Source organism: Drosophila sulfurigaster, chromosome 2L (genome assembly GCF_023558435.1).
Source record: "Drosophila sulfurigaster albostrigata strain 15112-1811.04 chromosome 2L, ASM2355843v2, whole genome shotgun sequence".
In the NCBI taxonomy this organism is placed as follows: domain Eukaryota; kingdom Metazoa; phylum Arthropoda; class Insecta; order Diptera; family Drosophilidae; genus Drosophila; species Drosophila sulfurigaster.
In genome coordinates, this window is record NC_084881.1 from 13,018,623 (window position 1) to 13,036,322 (window position 17,700).

General features: G+C 40.4%; 4 protein-coding genes across 10 annotated transcripts; 2 read left to right on the forward strand and 2 right to left on the reverse strand.

The window, feature by feature from the left end:
- Nucleotides 1-83: 83 nt before the first annotated feature.
- LOC133850904 (importin subunit beta) lies at nucleotides 84-8,133 on the forward strand. 7 transcript variants are annotated; one of them, XM_062287159.1, is made up of 9 exons: nucleotides 84-377; nucleotides 489-675; nucleotides 1,088-1,329; nucleotides 1,405-2,433; nucleotides 2,629-3,555; nucleotides 3,614-4,087; nucleotides 5,168-5,270; nucleotides 6,214-6,497; nucleotides 6,662-8,133. In XM_062287159.1, exons 2-6 carry the CDS (start codon nucleotides 618-620, stop codon nucleotides 4,010-4,012), a joined length of 2,655 nt encoding a protein of 884 aa, XP_062143143.1. In that variant the 5' UTR covers nucleotides 84-377; nucleotides 489-617; the 3' UTR covers nucleotides 4,013-4,087; nucleotides 5,168-5,270; nucleotides 6,214-6,497; nucleotides 6,662-8,133. The 7 variants fall into 7 exon arrangements, with proteins under 7 accessions (XP_062143143.1, XP_062143138.1, XP_062143139.1 ...); XM_062287154.1 differs by having other exon boundaries at nucleotides 3,614-3,997; XM_062287155.1 differs by having other exon boundaries at nucleotides 3,614-3,997; nucleotides 6,317-6,497.
- Nucleotides 8,134-8,897: 764 nt separating this feature from the next.
- On the reverse strand, nucleotides 8,898-10,387 carry LOC133850871 (alpha-methylacyl-CoA racemase). Its single transcript, XM_062287117.1, has 2 exons — nucleotides 10,194-10,387; nucleotides 8,898-10,138 (listed from the first exon to the last, which is right to left on the reverse strand). Exons 1-2 carry the CDS (start codon nucleotides 10,344-10,346, stop codon nucleotides 9,122-9,124), a joined length of 1,170 nt encoding a protein of 389 aa, XP_062143101.1. The 5' UTR covers nucleotides 10,347-10,387; the 3' UTR covers nucleotides 8,898-9,121.
- A 183-nt stretch (nucleotides 10,388-10,570) lies between these two features.
- Nucleotides 10,571-12,785, forward strand: LOC133850860 (guanine nucleotide-binding protein-like 1). Its single transcript, XM_062287106.1, has 4 exons — nucleotides 10,571-10,926; nucleotides 10,987-11,327; nucleotides 11,393-12,581; nucleotides 12,643-12,785. Exons 1-4 carry the CDS (start codon nucleotides 10,848-10,850, stop codon nucleotides 12,768-12,770), a joined length of 1,737 nt encoding a protein of 578 aa, XP_062143090.1. The 5' UTR covers nucleotides 10,571-10,847; the 3' UTR covers nucleotides 12,771-12,785.
- Nucleotides 12,766-16,707, reverse strand: LOC133850850 (ATP-dependent DNA/RNA helicase DHX36). The gene is made up of 6 exons (XM_062287094.1): nucleotides 14,744-16,707; nucleotides 14,297-14,689; nucleotides 14,124-14,237; nucleotides 13,789-14,061; nucleotides 13,603-13,731; nucleotides 12,766-12,943 (listed from the first exon to the last, which is right to left on the reverse strand). Exons 1-6 carry the CDS (start codon nucleotides 16,531-16,533, stop codon nucleotides 12,862-12,864), a joined length of 2,781 nt encoding a protein of 926 aa, XP_062143078.1. The 5' UTR covers nucleotides 16,534-16,707; the 3' UTR covers nucleotides 12,766-12,861.
- Between the last annotated feature and the right edge of the window lie 993 nt (nucleotides 16,708-17,700).

The following is a 17,700-nucleotide window of genomic DNA, read 5'->3' on the forward strand; positions in this document are numbered from 1 at the left end:
GTTCATTTTAAACGTAACTGACAGCAATAGCCTGACAAAAGCGGCGATGCCACCCCATTATAATAATCGTAGAACGACGCGCAGCAGTTTTTTCCCATGTGGAGTTACAAATTGTGCATTTGAGCCGGCCTGCTTCAGTTTAGTTTAACTCTCCATATTTAGTCTCGGACGTTGCAAATTGTTCGCAATTTAAATTGCTATCTTGACAAATTGTACGTTTAACGTTTTACTCAACGCACATATCGTGGAAATAATTGGTCGCACTTGTCCCGCGTTTTTTTTGCTTTGACAGTTCGAACAGCCAACTAAAATCGAAATAGCAACACAGCTTTGGCAACGCGCAGCAGACAAAGGGGAACGGAAAAAATACACGCACAGTAAGCTATTGAAAAAAGTAGTAAAAAGCGAATGAAAAAATCAATTTTGTGACAACGTGAAGGTTAAATATTATTTTATTGTTGAACGTTGAATCTTCTATTTTTACGCAGAAACCTGCACAGCAAGCATCGAAAGCTAAAACGATTACGAAAAATTTCCGCACATCCCCGCCCGCCGCCCTCCAACATCTCAACTACATCGACATCTAGACGAAATTGAAAGTAAAAAAGAGCGCAAAAATGACTGCGGACATAACGAGGCAATTGATTGTTATTTTGGAAAAGACCGTTTCACCAGGTGAGTTAAAGATCATCTATATTAACATATGCATGTGTGCATGTTCATGGGTGGCAAAGCGCCTAAAGTTTTAGCTTTGTTGCTGCTCAGGGCCAAACCAAAAAGCCATTTTGTTACACAGCGCTGCGATGCGTCGCAACAGTGACGCGTATGTTGCGCAGGGTTGCAATGCAGCATAAGCACAGCGTATGTGTGTTGGTTGCTAGGGGCACACAAACACGCACACACACAGAATATACAAAGGCATGTCTACATACATAGTTATACATGAGAGTATAAGTCGATAGGCAGCAAACTCGTAAGTCGATAGATAGTCATTGTAAAGTCGATAAGCAACCGCTTTCAGAATCGATTGGTAGCCACTTTTGAGTAAGGATTTTTGCAACCTAACCTCAAATATATATATTTGTAGATAAAAATGAACTGCTATCGGCAAAGAATTACCTGGAACAGGCGGCCGGCAGCAATCTTCCCGAGTTCCTCAAGGCGCTGTCAAAAATTCTGGTCGAAACGACAAACAGCGCAGTGGCGCGTATGGCTGCCGGTCTGCAGCTCAAGAATCATTTGATGAGCAAAGATGAGAAGATCAATCAGCAATATCAGGAGCGCTGGCATCAGTTCCCTGAGGAAACCCGCGAGCTTATCAAAAATAATGTATGTTAACAACATAAATTGTCGCATATTGACATATTCCATTTCTATAACTATGTTTCGTATCTTTGCAAACAGATCCTTGCCGCCTTGGGCACAGAAAATACGCGACCCTCATGCGCCGCACAATGTGTCGCCTATGTGGCGGTTATCGAGTTGCCCATCAATCGCTGGAGCATTCTCATACAAACGCTGGTCAACAAGGTCGTCAACGAGGGCTCCAGCGAAATGCATCGCGAGGCCGCACTGGAAGCCATTGGCTACATTTGCCAGGACATACGCTATGGTGTGTTGGAGAATCAATCCAATCAGGTGCTCACGGCTATTATCCACGGCATGCGGAAACAGGAGCCCAGCAATCATGTACGCTTGGCTGCTACGACAGCATTGCACAATTCTTTGGAGTTTACCAAATCAAACTTCGAGCGTGACATGGAACGCAACTTCATAATGGAGGTGGTGTGCGAGGCGACACAGTGCACGGACACACAGATATGTGTGGCCGCTCTGCAATGCCTGGTGAAAATCATGTCGCTATATTACTCGTACATGGAGCCCTACATGGCCCAAGCCTTGTTTCCCATTACACTGGAGGCAATGAAGTCGGACAACGATGCTGTCGCTCTACAGGGCATTGAGTTCTGGTCGAATGTCAACGATGAAGAGATTGATCTGGCCATCGAGAGTCAGGAGGCCACCGATCAAGGGCGTGCTCCACAACGTGTATCGAAACATTATTCACGAGGAGCTTTGCAGTATTTGACGCCTGTGCTCGTGGAGAAGTTGACCAAGCAAGATGAGTGCGACGACGAGGACACATGGAGTCCGGCGAAGGCTTCCTCGGTTTGCCTAATGCTGTTGGCTACTTGTTGCGAGGATGACATTGTGCCACATGTCTTGCCATTCATCAAAGAGAACATTGAGTCGCCCAATTGGCGTTATCGTGATGCAGCCGTCATGACCTTTGGCTCGGTGCTCAACGGGCTGGAGATCAATACACTGAAACCACTGGTTGAGCAGGCGATGCCAACGCTCATTCGTCTGATGTACGATTCCAGCGTCATTGTGCGCGACACCACGGCCTGGACCTTTGGACGCATTTGCGACGTAAGTAAATTTTTCACAATATTTGAAAGAAAAATATTACAATATTTATCCTTGCTCAGAAACAACAGCAAACATAGTTAATTAGCTGGCTGTTTAAATGTTAGAGCTCATTGACAGTAAATCAAGAACCAATTATTCACATCTTTCTATGGATCTTTGCCACATGCTGTAATTTTCTTTTTAATTATTTTGCAGATCATTCCCGAGGCAGCCATCAACAAGACATATTTGCAAACGTTGCTCGAATGTTTTGTGAAGAGTTTGAAGTCGGAGCCGCGTGTGGCCGCCAATGTTTGCTGGGCCTTCATTGGTATGTCGGAGGCAGCATACGAAGCCGCAGCTGCCGTTGATGGCGAGACACCAGAGACATATGCGCTGTCACCATACTTTGAATTCATTGTCACCCAACTGCTGGAGACTACAGATCGCTCGGATGGAGCTCAGGCCAATTTGCGTGGCGCTGCCTATGAGGCGCTTATGGATATGATAAAGAATTCGCCGCTTGATTGTTATTTGATTGTGCAGCGCACCACGATTGTCATTCTGGAGCGTCTTAATCAAGTGATGATGATGGAATCGCACATTACTAATCACAGTGATCGCCATCAATTCAATGACTTGCAATCCCTGCTCTGTGCCACACTCCAGAGTGTGTTGCGCAAGGTACGTGAGGCAGATGCTCCGCAAATTTCGGACGCCATCATGGCTGCACTGTTGACCATGTTCAGCTCGAATGCTGGCAAGTCGGGTGGTGTGCAGGAGGATGCTTTTCTGGCGGTCTCCACGCTCGTTGAGCTGTTGGGCATGCAGTTTGCCAAGTATATGCCTGCGTTCAAGGACTTCCTCATCATGGGCCTGAAGAATCATCAGGAGTATCAAGTGTGCTGCGCCTCCGTGGGTCTCACTGGTGACATTTGCCGCGCCCTCAAACAAATGGTGGTGCCCTATTGCGATGAAATTATGTCGGTGCTAATGAATGATTTGGCTGAGCCCAATTTGCATCGCAGCGTCAAGCCGCAGATCTTGTCGGCCTTTGGTGACATGGCATTGAGCATAGGCAGCCCGTTTCTCAAGTATTTGAATGTCGTGCTGGATATGCTGCGCGCTGCATCCAACTTGCAGGTTCGTAACGAAAATAAACAATTTCAACTAGTTTTTAACTCTTATATTCTTCACACAGGTTGATGCTTCCACTTACGACATGAGCGAGTATATTCAGGAGTTGCGCGAAAGCGTACTGGAGGCCTACACTGGCATCATTCAGGGTCTCAAGGGCGTCGATCAAACGCCCAATGCGGATGTGTTCCACATGGAACCGCATCTAGTGCCCATTATTGAATTTATTAAGCGCATTGCCCAAGAACGCGAAGTCTCCGATTCGATGATGGCCAGCGCCGCTGGATTCATTGGTGATTTGTGCACATCGTTTGGACCGCGTCTCTATCCATTGTTGGACGATGCGGTTATTACACAATTCCTAGCCGAGGGCAAGCGGTCGAAGGGACCGCGCACCAAAATGCTTTGCGCCTGGGCTGCCAAGGAAATCAAGAAGATTAACAGCCAGGTTATTGCTCAGTAATTTACACTAAATTTCTATTTTATATCCTCTCAGTTCTTTCCAAAATCGTGTGAGTGTGTGTATGATGCCAAACTGGTAAGTAGAATTCTTGTGATTTGACTTCACGAAATCATTGCAAACGTCTCATCATTGCTCTCTCTCTTCTTTTTTTTTTACACATTCTCTCTATTGCAGTCCAGTCCGAATTAGAAACAAGTTCTATCTGCATAAGTTTGTCCGATTTATATTGTTGCTGTGCGACGCCCCACCTTCCCCACTTTAAGTTTAAGCCAATTGTGTTGATAAATGATTTCTAGTTTGTAAGCTTTGATCGAAATCGATATCGAAATCCTGCTATGATTATCATATTTATATTGTTATATTTTTGTCGGTTTAACGCGCGTTCTAATTGTAATTTCGATAATTCAATCGATTGATAATATCATTGAAAGAGCGTCGCATCATAATAGTAACCAATTCAACTATCGTAATTTCTAAGCATTATGACATTTAATATTCATCACTATTCTTTAAGCAGCCTTCTAGCCCAATTTGTTTCCATTAATGACACTCTTTATACAATACCAATATTAATTATGAAAGCAAAAACATTTGAGTTGAGCTCCCTCCTTAAAAAAAATATGTCGTTAATTTAAGCCCAAATTCAATAACTAAATTAAATACACAGCAATATTGGATAAAACACTATCTCTTACGGCTGCTACACGCTTTAGATATTAAGTTGAAAAGCAAAAAATGTAAACCACAAAAACAAAGAAAAAAACAAAATGAGGTGATGCGAAAATTAAGAAAATGATGTGAAGATATCCCGAGTGTGAGTTGTTGTATGTGCTCCAGAGTGTGCTTGTGATTGTCCTTCTGGTTGTATGTATGTCTGAGTGTGATAATTAGATATATAAATATGTATATGTGTATAGTATGTATGTGATACAAGTATGTGTTTAATGAATCTATGAATCATATGTAATATGTATGAATGATTGAAAACAAAAAAGAGAAGAAAAAAAAAACAAAAACTGAGAGTAATAGATCTAAGTCTGAAATTGAGCGACTGATGCCTACGTGTGTATGTCGATTAGAAACGAATGAAAATGAATCGAAAGTCTTAATAAATCCCCATTTATAAACTGGAACACCACCCTTGTCTATTTGTAGTGTGATGGAATATGTTATATGGATAGTGTCTGAATGATGATTGAAGAATGAAGAGAATCTTCCTTAAATGCAATTTGTGGTGTGATGTGTGATATTACTAAACGTAAGCTCTTGTAAGCAAATAGTCTTTTAAGTATTGGAACGAATGAAGTCCTAGTTATAAGTACAACAAAAACAACTGACAAATGCACGATATACCAAATTTAAATTTATATACAATGAAAAACACCAAAAGAAACCAACAAAACAAAAAAAAAGATTTTAAACGGACGCCAATACGAAAGAACAACAACATTACCATTAACAGACATACAAAATATATGAGTAGAGTTCAAATTCGGAAAACGATTTGTTAAAGTCATAAATACAAAACAAAAAATTAGCTCCCATCGAATCCAGTTGCGATAATGACGCTTAATTTGCAATTTATGAATAATGACAACACAATGACAAACAACCAAGCAACTACCTGCAGCGCATTATTGTATTGTACATAAAATAAAATATTATTAAAGAAACTAACACTAACCACAACAACGGACCAGGGAAACCGACGAGTACTTCATTTTACTTTAAATAGGCATAGAAAAAGACAAACGAAAACAAATACAATTTACAAATATATAGGACTGTGTAGGACAGAATCAGACTGTTTCTTAGATTTCAACTATTAACTGCTTTCAATTACCAAATATAAAAAACAAAACGCAAACCGTTTAAAATCTTTTTCTAATTGCGTGCATTTTAATGAATAAACTTAACTAAAGTAAATTTTAACTACTTCATATTGTTGAACTTTCTGTCAAAGTAAAAAGGAAAAAAAAATTAAACCATTTCAAAGTTGTTGATACCCAATTGCAAAACAATACGGGGGATTCCCGGAATTAGCACTGCGCAAATCCCTCTCCGCATAATAAACACTGTCGATTAGTAATATTCATAGTAAAGAACTTTTTCTTCAAATCGCACAGCCGTCCAACGCTTAAAAGAAAGAAAAATTCAATGCTAAATTATTAAAAGAAATTAATTTTGTTTCCTTCCCAAAGATTTAACATATCATAAAATTCGTTTACGTTATCAACAACTTTGACAAGGTTAATTTTTCTAAAAAAAAACATTATTATTGTACTCACCATTTAAATTACCCGGAATGGATTAGGATAATGAATGGAACTACGAATGATGATGATGATAATTATTGGGGATGAAGATTTGTATGTCTGTCGCTTTGAATGACCGGAATGATGTCGTCAATGTGTGAAACGCGATTATTGAGAGATTGCAAATCGCCAATTAGGAACCTTGGAGATTATGGCTGTGGTATGCGAACGTAAGTTGCATAAAAATTATATATATATATATATCCATTAAATTATAATTTTGTTTATATATATATATATATATATAATGTTCAATAAGAAATTAGTTAACCAAATGAACAATTTTTACTTTTCGCTTCCCTAAATCGTTTCTTTTTCTTGCACAATTTTACAGGTGTGTTTTGGATGAGAGTGAAACTTGATGGTGGATGGATGATATATATATATATATTTATATATATATAGATGAGACTTGTGCTTGTGTGATGAGATGAGATAAGAGAGGATGATGACAATTTGATGTATTATTGTAAATGTGTTGAGAATGATGGCAAAAGCAAAAAGTGTAATCAAATCGAACTCTTTAAAATGCTTTTCCTGCACAAATTTCTACATTTTATACATGCATAAATTTTGTAAATGAAATATGTTTGCATATACAATACAACAAAAACTATACATACATAGAGTATAATAGAGAGTGTGTGAGACTGTGACTGAGCGATCAACTGTGTGTACACCATTCCAGACCCCCCAACAAATTAATAATATTTAAAGAAAAAAAAAAAACAAGAAGTTTATATGGTCGGTCTGATTGCGTTTATAAGAACTAGCTTAATGCAGAAAATAATGTGTGTAACCTAGTGTAATTAGTATAAGTAAACCTGATTCCAATAAATCTTGACGTGAGTGCGATATTCAACAGTGTTGTGTGTTGAGTACGTGGAAGCGTGTGAGTGTGTTCAGTATGAATGTGTGTTGAGTATGCATGGCTGTGCTTGCTTGTATGAGAGATTATGAGCAAAGCACCACGCGCAGCTGAATAAAAAACTAAAACAATAAATATTAGTGTACAATTTAGATGCAAACAAAATACTATAAGACGTGAAATGAACGATAACGATAACGAAACGAAAACAAATTGAAAAACGTAAAGAAATAAAGTATGGTACTGATTTTATACTGAGAACTGAGACTTACTACCTTATACAAATACACAACAAAATACTTACACCAAACTACATAAGGACTATCATTAATTACTTTACGCAGGACGTACAAAACGAAAACTAACAACAACTAACTAGTGAAATTTACACAACACATTATATAACTACTACATTACATAAATAAATATAAATACATAACGAGACATGTATATTACATAACAAAATATAAAAAGAAAAACGAACACAAATAGAAATTGGCAATGCTGACGCGCGGTGCTTTAGCCCAAAATATACAACAAAAAACTAAGTGTTAAAAAACAAAAGTCGCTATGGTGAACTTTTGACGGTGTGGTGAATTCAATGCGTGTGTTGAATGCAAGAGAAATTGAGAGAGAGCGATCAAGTCAGCGCTTCTCTTTTGAGTTTTGAGTTAAGCAAAAAATGAAAACTAAACAAGAGGAACACCTAATTAATTCGTAAAACTGCTTTCATGATGACAAAACTTTATAGAATGCATACTACAATTGTGTCTATATCTTGTAAGCTTTTTCATTCTATATTAAGTATAAAGTGCGGCTTAAATGTTCACAAGCAATGTATGACTGATAGTTTGTACGAGTTGAATAGCAAAAATGTAATTGTATGTTTTGTGTGCAAGCGAAAGAATAAAAGTATTTTGAATGCAAGAAAACAAAAATCAACCAGTCTTTTAATTTCTATTAAATGTTAATGCTGTTATTTGGAACACAAATACCCCAAAATTTAAATTTAAAATAGTAAAACAAAAAAAATACATGTAGAACCATTATATTCCTAAAAAAAAACCTTAGGTAAATATGGTAAGTGCTTAGAAAATTGCAAATTTCTATATAATATAATATTTCCAAATGTTTAAATATCTCTTCTTTCCTGACACATGATTTAAAACAATCGATTGTTTTTTAAAAAAAAAACATCATTTACATTATTAACGCATTTTAAATCGCCAAGGATTCATGGCAGCTGCTACATAAATTATAAAGGAATGGTTTAAAAGAGCTAGCTTTAATTTATTTAGCTTTTTATTAAATATTTTTATAAATATTTGCGTATTTTGAGTTATTAAAATTATTCTTTTGATTAAAAAAAAAAAATTATAAATGATGCGCCTATGTGATAGGCAACGTTTATTTTGTTTAACGAAACCAGGTCCTTTAAAAACTGACACTTCGAGCAACTCTGATATACCAGGCGAACATAATAGAATAGCAAGTGACACACAAGGAAAAAAGGCTCGGAGAAAAGCTCAGAAAATTGTTATTCTCTCAAAGCGTATTGTGGATTCTAAGAGCGCTAACAGAGTGTATTGAGTATCCTAGGAGTGGAAAACAAGTGAGTGACTTTTTCTGATATTTTAAATGTTTATGGTCATTTTCAATATGCGAACAACAATTGTATGTGCACATCTGCGAGTCCTTTTTCGAAAAGAACTAATGTATATATCGGCATATTAAGGGACTTAAGATCACCAGGACTAATTGATCAGCATAAAAAATATATGGAATTATTTAAGGATGAAATATATATTTACTTACTTATACATATTTTTAAATCGGTGTAACAAATTATTTACAGGAATCGGTTGTTTTCTTTTTATAAACAGAATTTAGCAAATATTTACAAGAAAATACATAGACCTAAAGTGTCTAGAGCTTATGCTGCGTGGATGGTAAGGTGAGCACACCATCCTCCTGCAATTGTCGCAGCTGCTCGGGCGTCAATTGCAGATCCTCAAGCACAGCATTGTCATTTGCATGCTGACGGAATTTTCCAGGCGTTCTACTCAAACGTGGAGCTGGTCGCGGTACCAAAGAGTCTTCGAAACGTTCAAATGATGCCCGTTCCGCATTGTGATGATGCTCTGCTGCCTCTTGCCATTCTACTACGGGATATACGCAGGCATCTACATCCTCAAATATGGCCGACCATTCCGCTTGGGTTTTGGTGAGAAACGCTTCAGTTAACAGACGTCTGCCCAGCTTTTCATGCTCCTTGCCATATTGTGACAATTCTGGCGGCAATTCCAAACGTTGCTTTAGCAGTTCAAAAAATTGCGGTTCCAAAGCGCCCACCGACATGTAGCGACCATCCTTGGTTTCATATGTATCATAGAAATAAGCGCCACCATCGAGCAAATTTGCACCGCGTTCCTGATGCTCGCCCCAAATGCTCAGTGACCTAGACATGAACAGCCAGCTGGCCACATAGGCAGCACCGTCTACCATGGCGGCATCCACCACCTGACCACGACCAGATCGATGGCGTTCCAATAGTGCCAAGCAAATGCCCAGAGCACACATCACGCTGCCACCGGCAAAGTCCGCTAACAGATTAATTGGCGACGTTGGTTTCTCATGCTTCCGTCCCAGCATTGAAAGCACACCCGAGATGGCAGCGTAGTTGAGATCGTGTCCAGCACGTGCTGCAAGGCGTCCTTGCTGGCCGAAGCCTGTGAGACGTGCATATATTAGTCTTGGATTTGTTGCACACAACTCTACGGGTCCCAAATTCAATTTCTCCATGATGCCGGGTCGAAATGGCTCGACTATCACATCATACTTGCTTGCCAATTGGCGCACAAGGCCTTGACCTTCAGGCTTCTTTAAATTTATGGCCAGCGTTGATTTGCCGTGGTGCAGCACATCGAGGGAATTCTCCAGCATCTGCAGCGAACGTTTGTTATGATTTAGTGTTTACAAATTGAAAGCGTTTGTTTACCTTATCTATGCGCGTCACAGTGGCACCAAAATCAGCAAGTATTTTGCCACAAAGCGGACCAGGAGCTAAGCCCACAAACTCCAGCACTTTAATCCCCTTCAGCGGCATTTCACAGGTTGTTTTGGTCAAAAAAAAGGAAAATGGACTTTGCATGTACCATCATCGCTAACAGAGTGTTTTCAAAGACCATGTTAATCAAACTGTTAAAATCGATACCTATAACAATAAATTGTAAAGCACCAACAATATATCGATACTTTCTTTCTATTTCGGTTCATGCAATTTTATCCATCCATTTAGACGGGCGTTGAAAATACAATAAGTAAAATGAGAATAGAAATATTTATTGAAGCTGAAAATAATCAATAACCGGTCTGAAAATCATTTTTGTTTCGATGTAGGGTATTTAAACGTCATTCACACTTCGATGCTATCAAATCAAAGAAGCTCATAATTGCGTCGCTTAGCTCATTTTTGCGTTAATGTCCACACATATGTTTCCCGCATACCAATGCACCTTTGCTAATGCGCGAGTATGAGTGTTAGTGTATTGTATTACTGCAGCAACAGCCGGAAAGAGAAGTACTAAAAATTTAATTTAATTACGAAAATATAGCAATTGAAAATTACTGCTAACAAAAAATACAAGCAGATATGCCACAACAACGACGTAAACTGCCCTTCAGTGGCAAAAAGAAGAAGGATCAATTGCTGCAAAAGCGCAACACAAAAGGTAAATATTGGGAATGACAACAAAACAAAAGCAAATGCCGCAATAATGACGACATCACAGGTCCGCCCAAGTATTTGCGCAGCACGCAGGAATCCTACGAAGACAGCGATGCACCCGAAACAACCGCACCTCGCAAACTAATGGAGCAGCCATTTAATCGAGGCGGCGCCGGCGGACGCAATAAAAATGTAAATCGTTACAATCTGCAGTTCACACAGGAGAGCAAAAAGGAGTTGGAACTGATGAAGTTAGAAGGCTTCAAACCGCTTGATGTACTGACGCCGGCTCAACGAGAAATCGATGCCGCCTATTTCGAGCACTTCGATTTCCCAGTGCGTCCGCCGTGGAGCAGCGATAGCACCAAAGAACAGCTGGATCGTAGTGAGAATCGCTACTTTAAGGTATAAGACATTAGCTAATGCTGAGAGTAGAAAGTATATTTTAAATTTCATTTCCGTTTTGGCAGGAATATGTGGACGAGCTGTTGCGGCAGAAGCAAAGCGTGGATAGCAGGGAGCTGTCGCTATTTGAGCTGAATCTGGAGACATGGCGTCAGCTATGGCGTGTGCTCGAGTTCTCCGATGTGCTGCTCATCATTGTGGATGTACGTTTCGCAACTCTAATGTTTCCCCCATCGCTCTATGACTACATCATCAAGACGTTGAAGAAGCATGCAATTGTTGTGTTTAACAAAGTGGATTTAGTTGCACCCGAGGCTGTTGTCGCCTGGCGGCACTATTTTAACGAACGCTATCCCGAGCTGCCCGTGGTGCTGTTCGCTTCGTATACGGCGCGCAGTCGCAAAGCTGGTGGACGTGGACGTGGTCGATTGACACATCGCCGCAGCATGGAGGGAGTATACAATATTTATCGCGAGTGTCAGCGCTATGTTCAGCAAGAGGTTAATCTGTCCGAGTGGGAGCAAAAGATACGCGACGATATGCGCCACGATGAGCTGGAATTGATGGACAACATTGAGGAAGGAGAGTTGAAGATCAGCAGCAGCATTGACACGACGCCCGTGCAGCAGGAAAAGTATCACAATGGCGTACTCACAATTGGCTGCATTGGTTATCCCAATGTGGGCAAATCGTCGCTGATTAACGCACTAAAAGGACGCAAAGTTGTCAGTGTTAGTCGAACGCCAGGACATACCAAACACTTTCAGACCATCTTCCTCACAGAGAAGGTGCGCCTATGCGATTGCCCGGGCCTGGTTTTTCCCTCGAGCACACCAAAGTCACTGCAAGTGCTGCTTGGCAGTTTTCCCATTTCGCAGCTGCAGGTTCCATATCGTTCCCTCAAACTGCTTGCCGAGCACATTAATTTGCCGCAGCTGTTCCGCTTGCATCTGCCCGAGGATTACGATGAATGGTCAGCGGTAGCCATTTCAGATGCTTGGGCCTATAAACGCGGCTTCCTCACTGCCAAGGCGGCGCGTCCGGATCGCTATCGTGCTGCCAATCACATTTTACGCATGTGTTTGGCAGGGCAGCAGCAGCTAGTGCTGCAATTCTATCCACCGGGCTTTGATAAGCAGCGTGAGACCTGGCTGCAGCATCCAGAGCTGGCAGAGGTTATCAAGTACCAGCAGGTGGAGCTGGAAGATCCGGACAGCGAGACCAATGAGGACACCTCTTCCGTCTGTTCAGACAGTGAGTAAAAAGATCATTAAAACATTTAGACTAGGTGCTAATTTGTCATTCTTTCGTTCAGCTGCTGGCAGCGATGAAGAGGAGGACGAGGACAGCTCTAACGACGAGACGAATGCCGACGATGATGAGGGCGTGGAAGAGCAGCCATCGCGTTCTCGCAACGTTTTCACACTGCTCGAAGATGATTAAATCATATCAATAATTTATTTACAATACTCTTGCGACACACATTCATCATTTAAATTTTGTAATCACATTTAAAGCATGCTATATAATTTAACTAAATATCATCAATTTCATCCGATGAAAGCTCGTAGTCATCGCCCATTCTCTCGTCTAACGACAGTAGCAGCTCGATGGCTCTAAAATAAAAGAAAGCATTGTGTAAAAAATTAACAATTGCACGATGAATACCTAATATCTAATATGATTGGATAATAAAAACAATTTACTATATGAAGTGAACTGAATTCCTTAAATACTATACATATTTTAAAATCCTCAAAAAGAACAAAATTCTTAGAACTAATACCACCAAATGGGCTTTGTAAAAGATCAATTATATTGATATAAATGAAAGTAATCTGAAATCATTGACTTTATCACAAAACATATTTATAACTACCATACTACAATAAATCATACTTTGTGAAGAAAGCTAAACAGATGAATAAGTCTAATTTTCTACTGCATTTTGGAGAACCACTTTTGATAAATTTAATAATTTTTTTACTGGATTTTATGAAAGAAACTTAATATTTTTTGACATAAACTATTTGATTATCCTATCTGATGATGCTTATGACATTTGTACTACTTCCATTAAAAATAACTAACGTATGTATTACAATAAAATGCATTTTGTAAATAAAGAGGGCTAAACAAAAAAAAAAAAACATTTTGAACATTTTCTACTTAGATACTAAACTATTGAATAAAAGCTTTTAAATAAATCGTTATATGACTACTTGTGAAGATTATATCGTATTTAGCTAGAATCCTAGCCAAGCAATTCACTTACTTAATAAGTCTATGATCATCACTATTTTCCTCAATCGGTGCTGGATACATGGCCTTCTTGAGCAGCAGACGTGCCAGGCAATCGCGTAGTTTTAAGACAACTGCAGCAGTCTCAGGATTGCACTTGAAACTGCAAAATAAATCGAATAATTAAATGAGTTTGTGATTGTTAAGCTGCGCTACTTACTAATAGGTTTTCGCCACGGAAATATACGACGTATTGTCATAGACGCCGGACTCGACACCATCGCCAAAGATAAGAAGCGCCATGGGAAATACCATAGTGGCATCTAGCAGATACAAAGCTGTAGATTTCTGCCGCTGAAAGTATACAAAGTAGCTGGAATCGAAACTGGATTCGCCGCTGTTCACCGACGAAGGATGAAAGTTGACGCGGCGACCATCATCCGTGGACATGTGATGAATGGCACGCACTTGATTCCGGATTTGACGTGATTTACTAAGAAAATAAGCGGATTGAATATCAAGGCAGTTAAAGAGGAGCAGTCTTAATATACTTACCCCAAGTGTGCCATGTTAGGATAGAGACCGCCGCCAATAATCGCGCGCAGAAGTGGAATCTTGTCCGAATTGAGGTTGGATGACTCGTGTCTGCAATCAGCAGAACTCAGAAATCTCGAAGGACAAGAATATGTTACAAGTAGTTCATTATCTATAATGAAAGCTTAACTTACTTGTAGTTGTTGAGGAGATCGGCAAACTGTTGCTTCATGCGCTCCAGCTGTTGAAGCGTCATCGTGCTGAGGAAATTGTTGAAGCAAAAGTCACGATCTCGATGCTCCAAGCGACTCTCGCGATAACCAGCGATAGCACTGTGCACCAGGAGATGATCACTGCGCATGTTGTGCGACAATCGCCGCTTGGCCTCATCCACACGACGCTCCTGTCCCATGGGCGTGTAGAAGGGCATCTTGTAGGAGAGAGCAGCGGCAGCCGAGGTAATGGGATCGAGGCAACGAAACAATGCCGACATCAAGATCATTTTGCCCATCTGCGGATCAATGGGCATCTTGGCCAGATGCATTCCCAGTGGCGTCAGTTGTCCGTTGGCATCAAGTGCCTCAATTCTGTAGGGAAAGCAAAAATCATAAATTTGAATAATTATAATAATCGTTACTCACCGTTTGAGCAGAGCCACACCATTGTTGATGGCTTCCTGGGCGGGTGCATTGATCAGAGTCTGCAGGAACACATATGGATTTTCGATATGCAACAGTTTCAGGCTAAGTATGATTGATTCTAGCTTGCTGCGCAAGATCTCTGATGTAGGAATCTCAGCCATCAGCTGCTCGCGCGCTCGACTAAACAGATTGTAACAGATGCCCGGCTGGACACGTCCTGCACGACCCTTGCGCTGCTGCGTATTCGCCTGGGTGACCCAGCATTCCTCCAGAGTTTGTATGTTCGTCTCGGTGTCGTAGTTGCTTAGCTTGGTGCGTCCTGTGTTAATCACAAACACCACATCATCGATGGTCACCGATGTCTCGGCTATGATGGTGGAAATGATGACTTTCCGCTTGCCCGCCGGCGGACGTCGAAACACCGCCTGCTGATCCATGGTGGACAACATGGAGTGCAATGGTTGAATGATCAATTCATTGCGCCAACGTTGTGACTTTCCCAGCAACGTGGCCAATTTGGCAATCTTGTCGTAGCCGGGCATAAAGACCAGAATCGCACCTTCAGCCTGAGTGCTACAAATGTAATAGATGAGGTCGGCTATGAATTCAATGTCCTCGCACCCCTCGGACTCCGGTTGACGCAGCTGGTTTAGCACACGCTCATCGTAGTCGCCGCGAATGCGTCGCAGATACGGTTCGATCATGGCTCGGTATTCAGGATTTTCGCGGGCACGTTTCTCACGTCGCTTGGCAAACTGATAGCCCGTTAATGCGAGCACTTCCTCGAGATAAAGCATCTGCACAGGATGCATGACTCCCTCGATGCGAAACATGGGGCAATTGTCGAAATAATCACAGAAATCTTGCTCACGTACTGTGGCGCTCATCAGTATGACCTTCAGCGTGGGCCTTTGAGGTAGTATGACTTTCAACAAAGCCATCAACAGATCCGTCTCCACGCTGCGCTCGTGTATCTCGTCCAGCAGCAGATGACTGACATGATGCAGCAACGGATCCGACTGCAGCTGTTGCAACAGCACTCCCGTTGTACAGAACTTGATGGAGGCGCGTTCACGCGGCTTACGGCTCTCTAGTCGTATCTGATAGCCCACAGATTGGCCCAGTTGCTCGGCACGCTCGTAGCTAACGCGTTCGGCCACTGTGATGGCTGAGATACGACGCGGTTGCGTGCACACAATGTGACATGCAGAGGCGCGACCCTGGGCAATGTCAGCGTCGAGCAAGATTTGGGGTACTTGCGTCGTTTTGCCGCAACCGGTACTGCCCACAATGAGCACCACTTGATGTTGCGCCACCGCCTTGAGAATGTCGCTGGCTTGCGACATAGTAGGCAGCTTCAAGCGTGCCGCATAGCGTGCCTGGTAGACTGAGTCTTCATTACGTTCTTCGAGCTGCTTTTGTAGCTGCTCATCAAAACTGGCATTGCGTTGCTCATTGTCCTCGTATTGTTCCTTCGTCTGTTCGATAAAAGTCTCGAAATTAACGCTCAACAAGCTGTGAAATTGACGCTTAAAGTTGACATCCAACTGCTCTTCATCGATTTGCTGTTCTTGTTGCATGCACTCCTGGACACGCGTTAAAATGCCGCTTGGGGCACTTACATTGCAGCCCAAGCGTATTTTAGGTCCCTCGTCTTTCGCGTCTTTTTTACGTTGCCGCGCAAGATTTCTGTAGTACATGCCAATCTCACGGCCACTCAGTCCTGGCGGACGATTGTTGCCCCTGCCACGGGACTGAGATCTGCCACCACGCTGCATGCGCCTTTCCATATTACTACAAACGGTATAAAATTAAAAACAAATGTGACGGGCAACCTAAAGGGCAGTGTGCACGTTTCTTGCAAGCATAAAAATTCAAATTTTTGATTTAACAATAAACCATTGTTTAGCACTCTGACTATACTTAGACAATTTTGTAAACAATAAAATAAATATTTTATTGAAAACTATATCAATTTAGAAAAAAACTCAGCTTTAAAGCTTCACAAAATATTTTTGAATATTATGGTAAAAGTGTGATTTTGTTGTTGCCAATCAACTGGGCACATTGCTTAAAGCCGTCAGTTACAAAAGTGTTCAGTGCGTAGCCCTGGAATTCCCGGGTTTTCAAATGTCAGCTTATGGTTCATTTTAATTGATAATGAATTAATTAAATTTAGATTTATGAACTGTATTTAATGGCATTTTGTGCAAGCAGTAAACTTGAGGAAAAGCATTCAACTTAAATAAAATACCGGTTGTGCTTTTTGTTTAATATTAAGTAAGCATTTCTCTATTGCGGTAAGCAACGTCAATTATATTAATTATTGTCGTCTCATATATTCACTTAATTCCGCTTTCCAGCGCTTAGAACAGCAAATGTTTCATTGGAAATTTCAGAATTTATTATTCAACTGCAACTCAAAAAACAAAACTTGATTTGTGACTTTTGTGAGCCACTGATGTAGACGCATCATCCGGATGAACGTGACTAAGCGGCATTTTGTGTTAAAAAATATTTAATAAATTAGTACTGTGTACTAACGTTTTGTTAACTGATTCTTAAAATTCAAGGTTAAAAACCTTGCATAATTTTGTTTTGCTAGATCAGTTTGTTAACATACCCAAAAGTGACCCACAAAATAAACCATTTTATATATTTTTAAAAATCTTGTACATTTTATATACGAATATATATAAATGTATATATATATATATATTGTAAATATAAGGAAGTAACAAAGTAGCTCTAGTGACATTAATCTCCATTTATCTTGTAATAGTAAATATATATTTTTATTTATTATTATATATATATGAATTCTATAAAATTTTTAATTTATTGCAAGCACATGTTTCTTCAAATATATTTATGTATGTAGGTTCTTTGAAAGAATCTTTCAATAGATTTTTTTACCTAATGCCGAACGCTGGTCGCTGGAACAATCACCGAGCGTC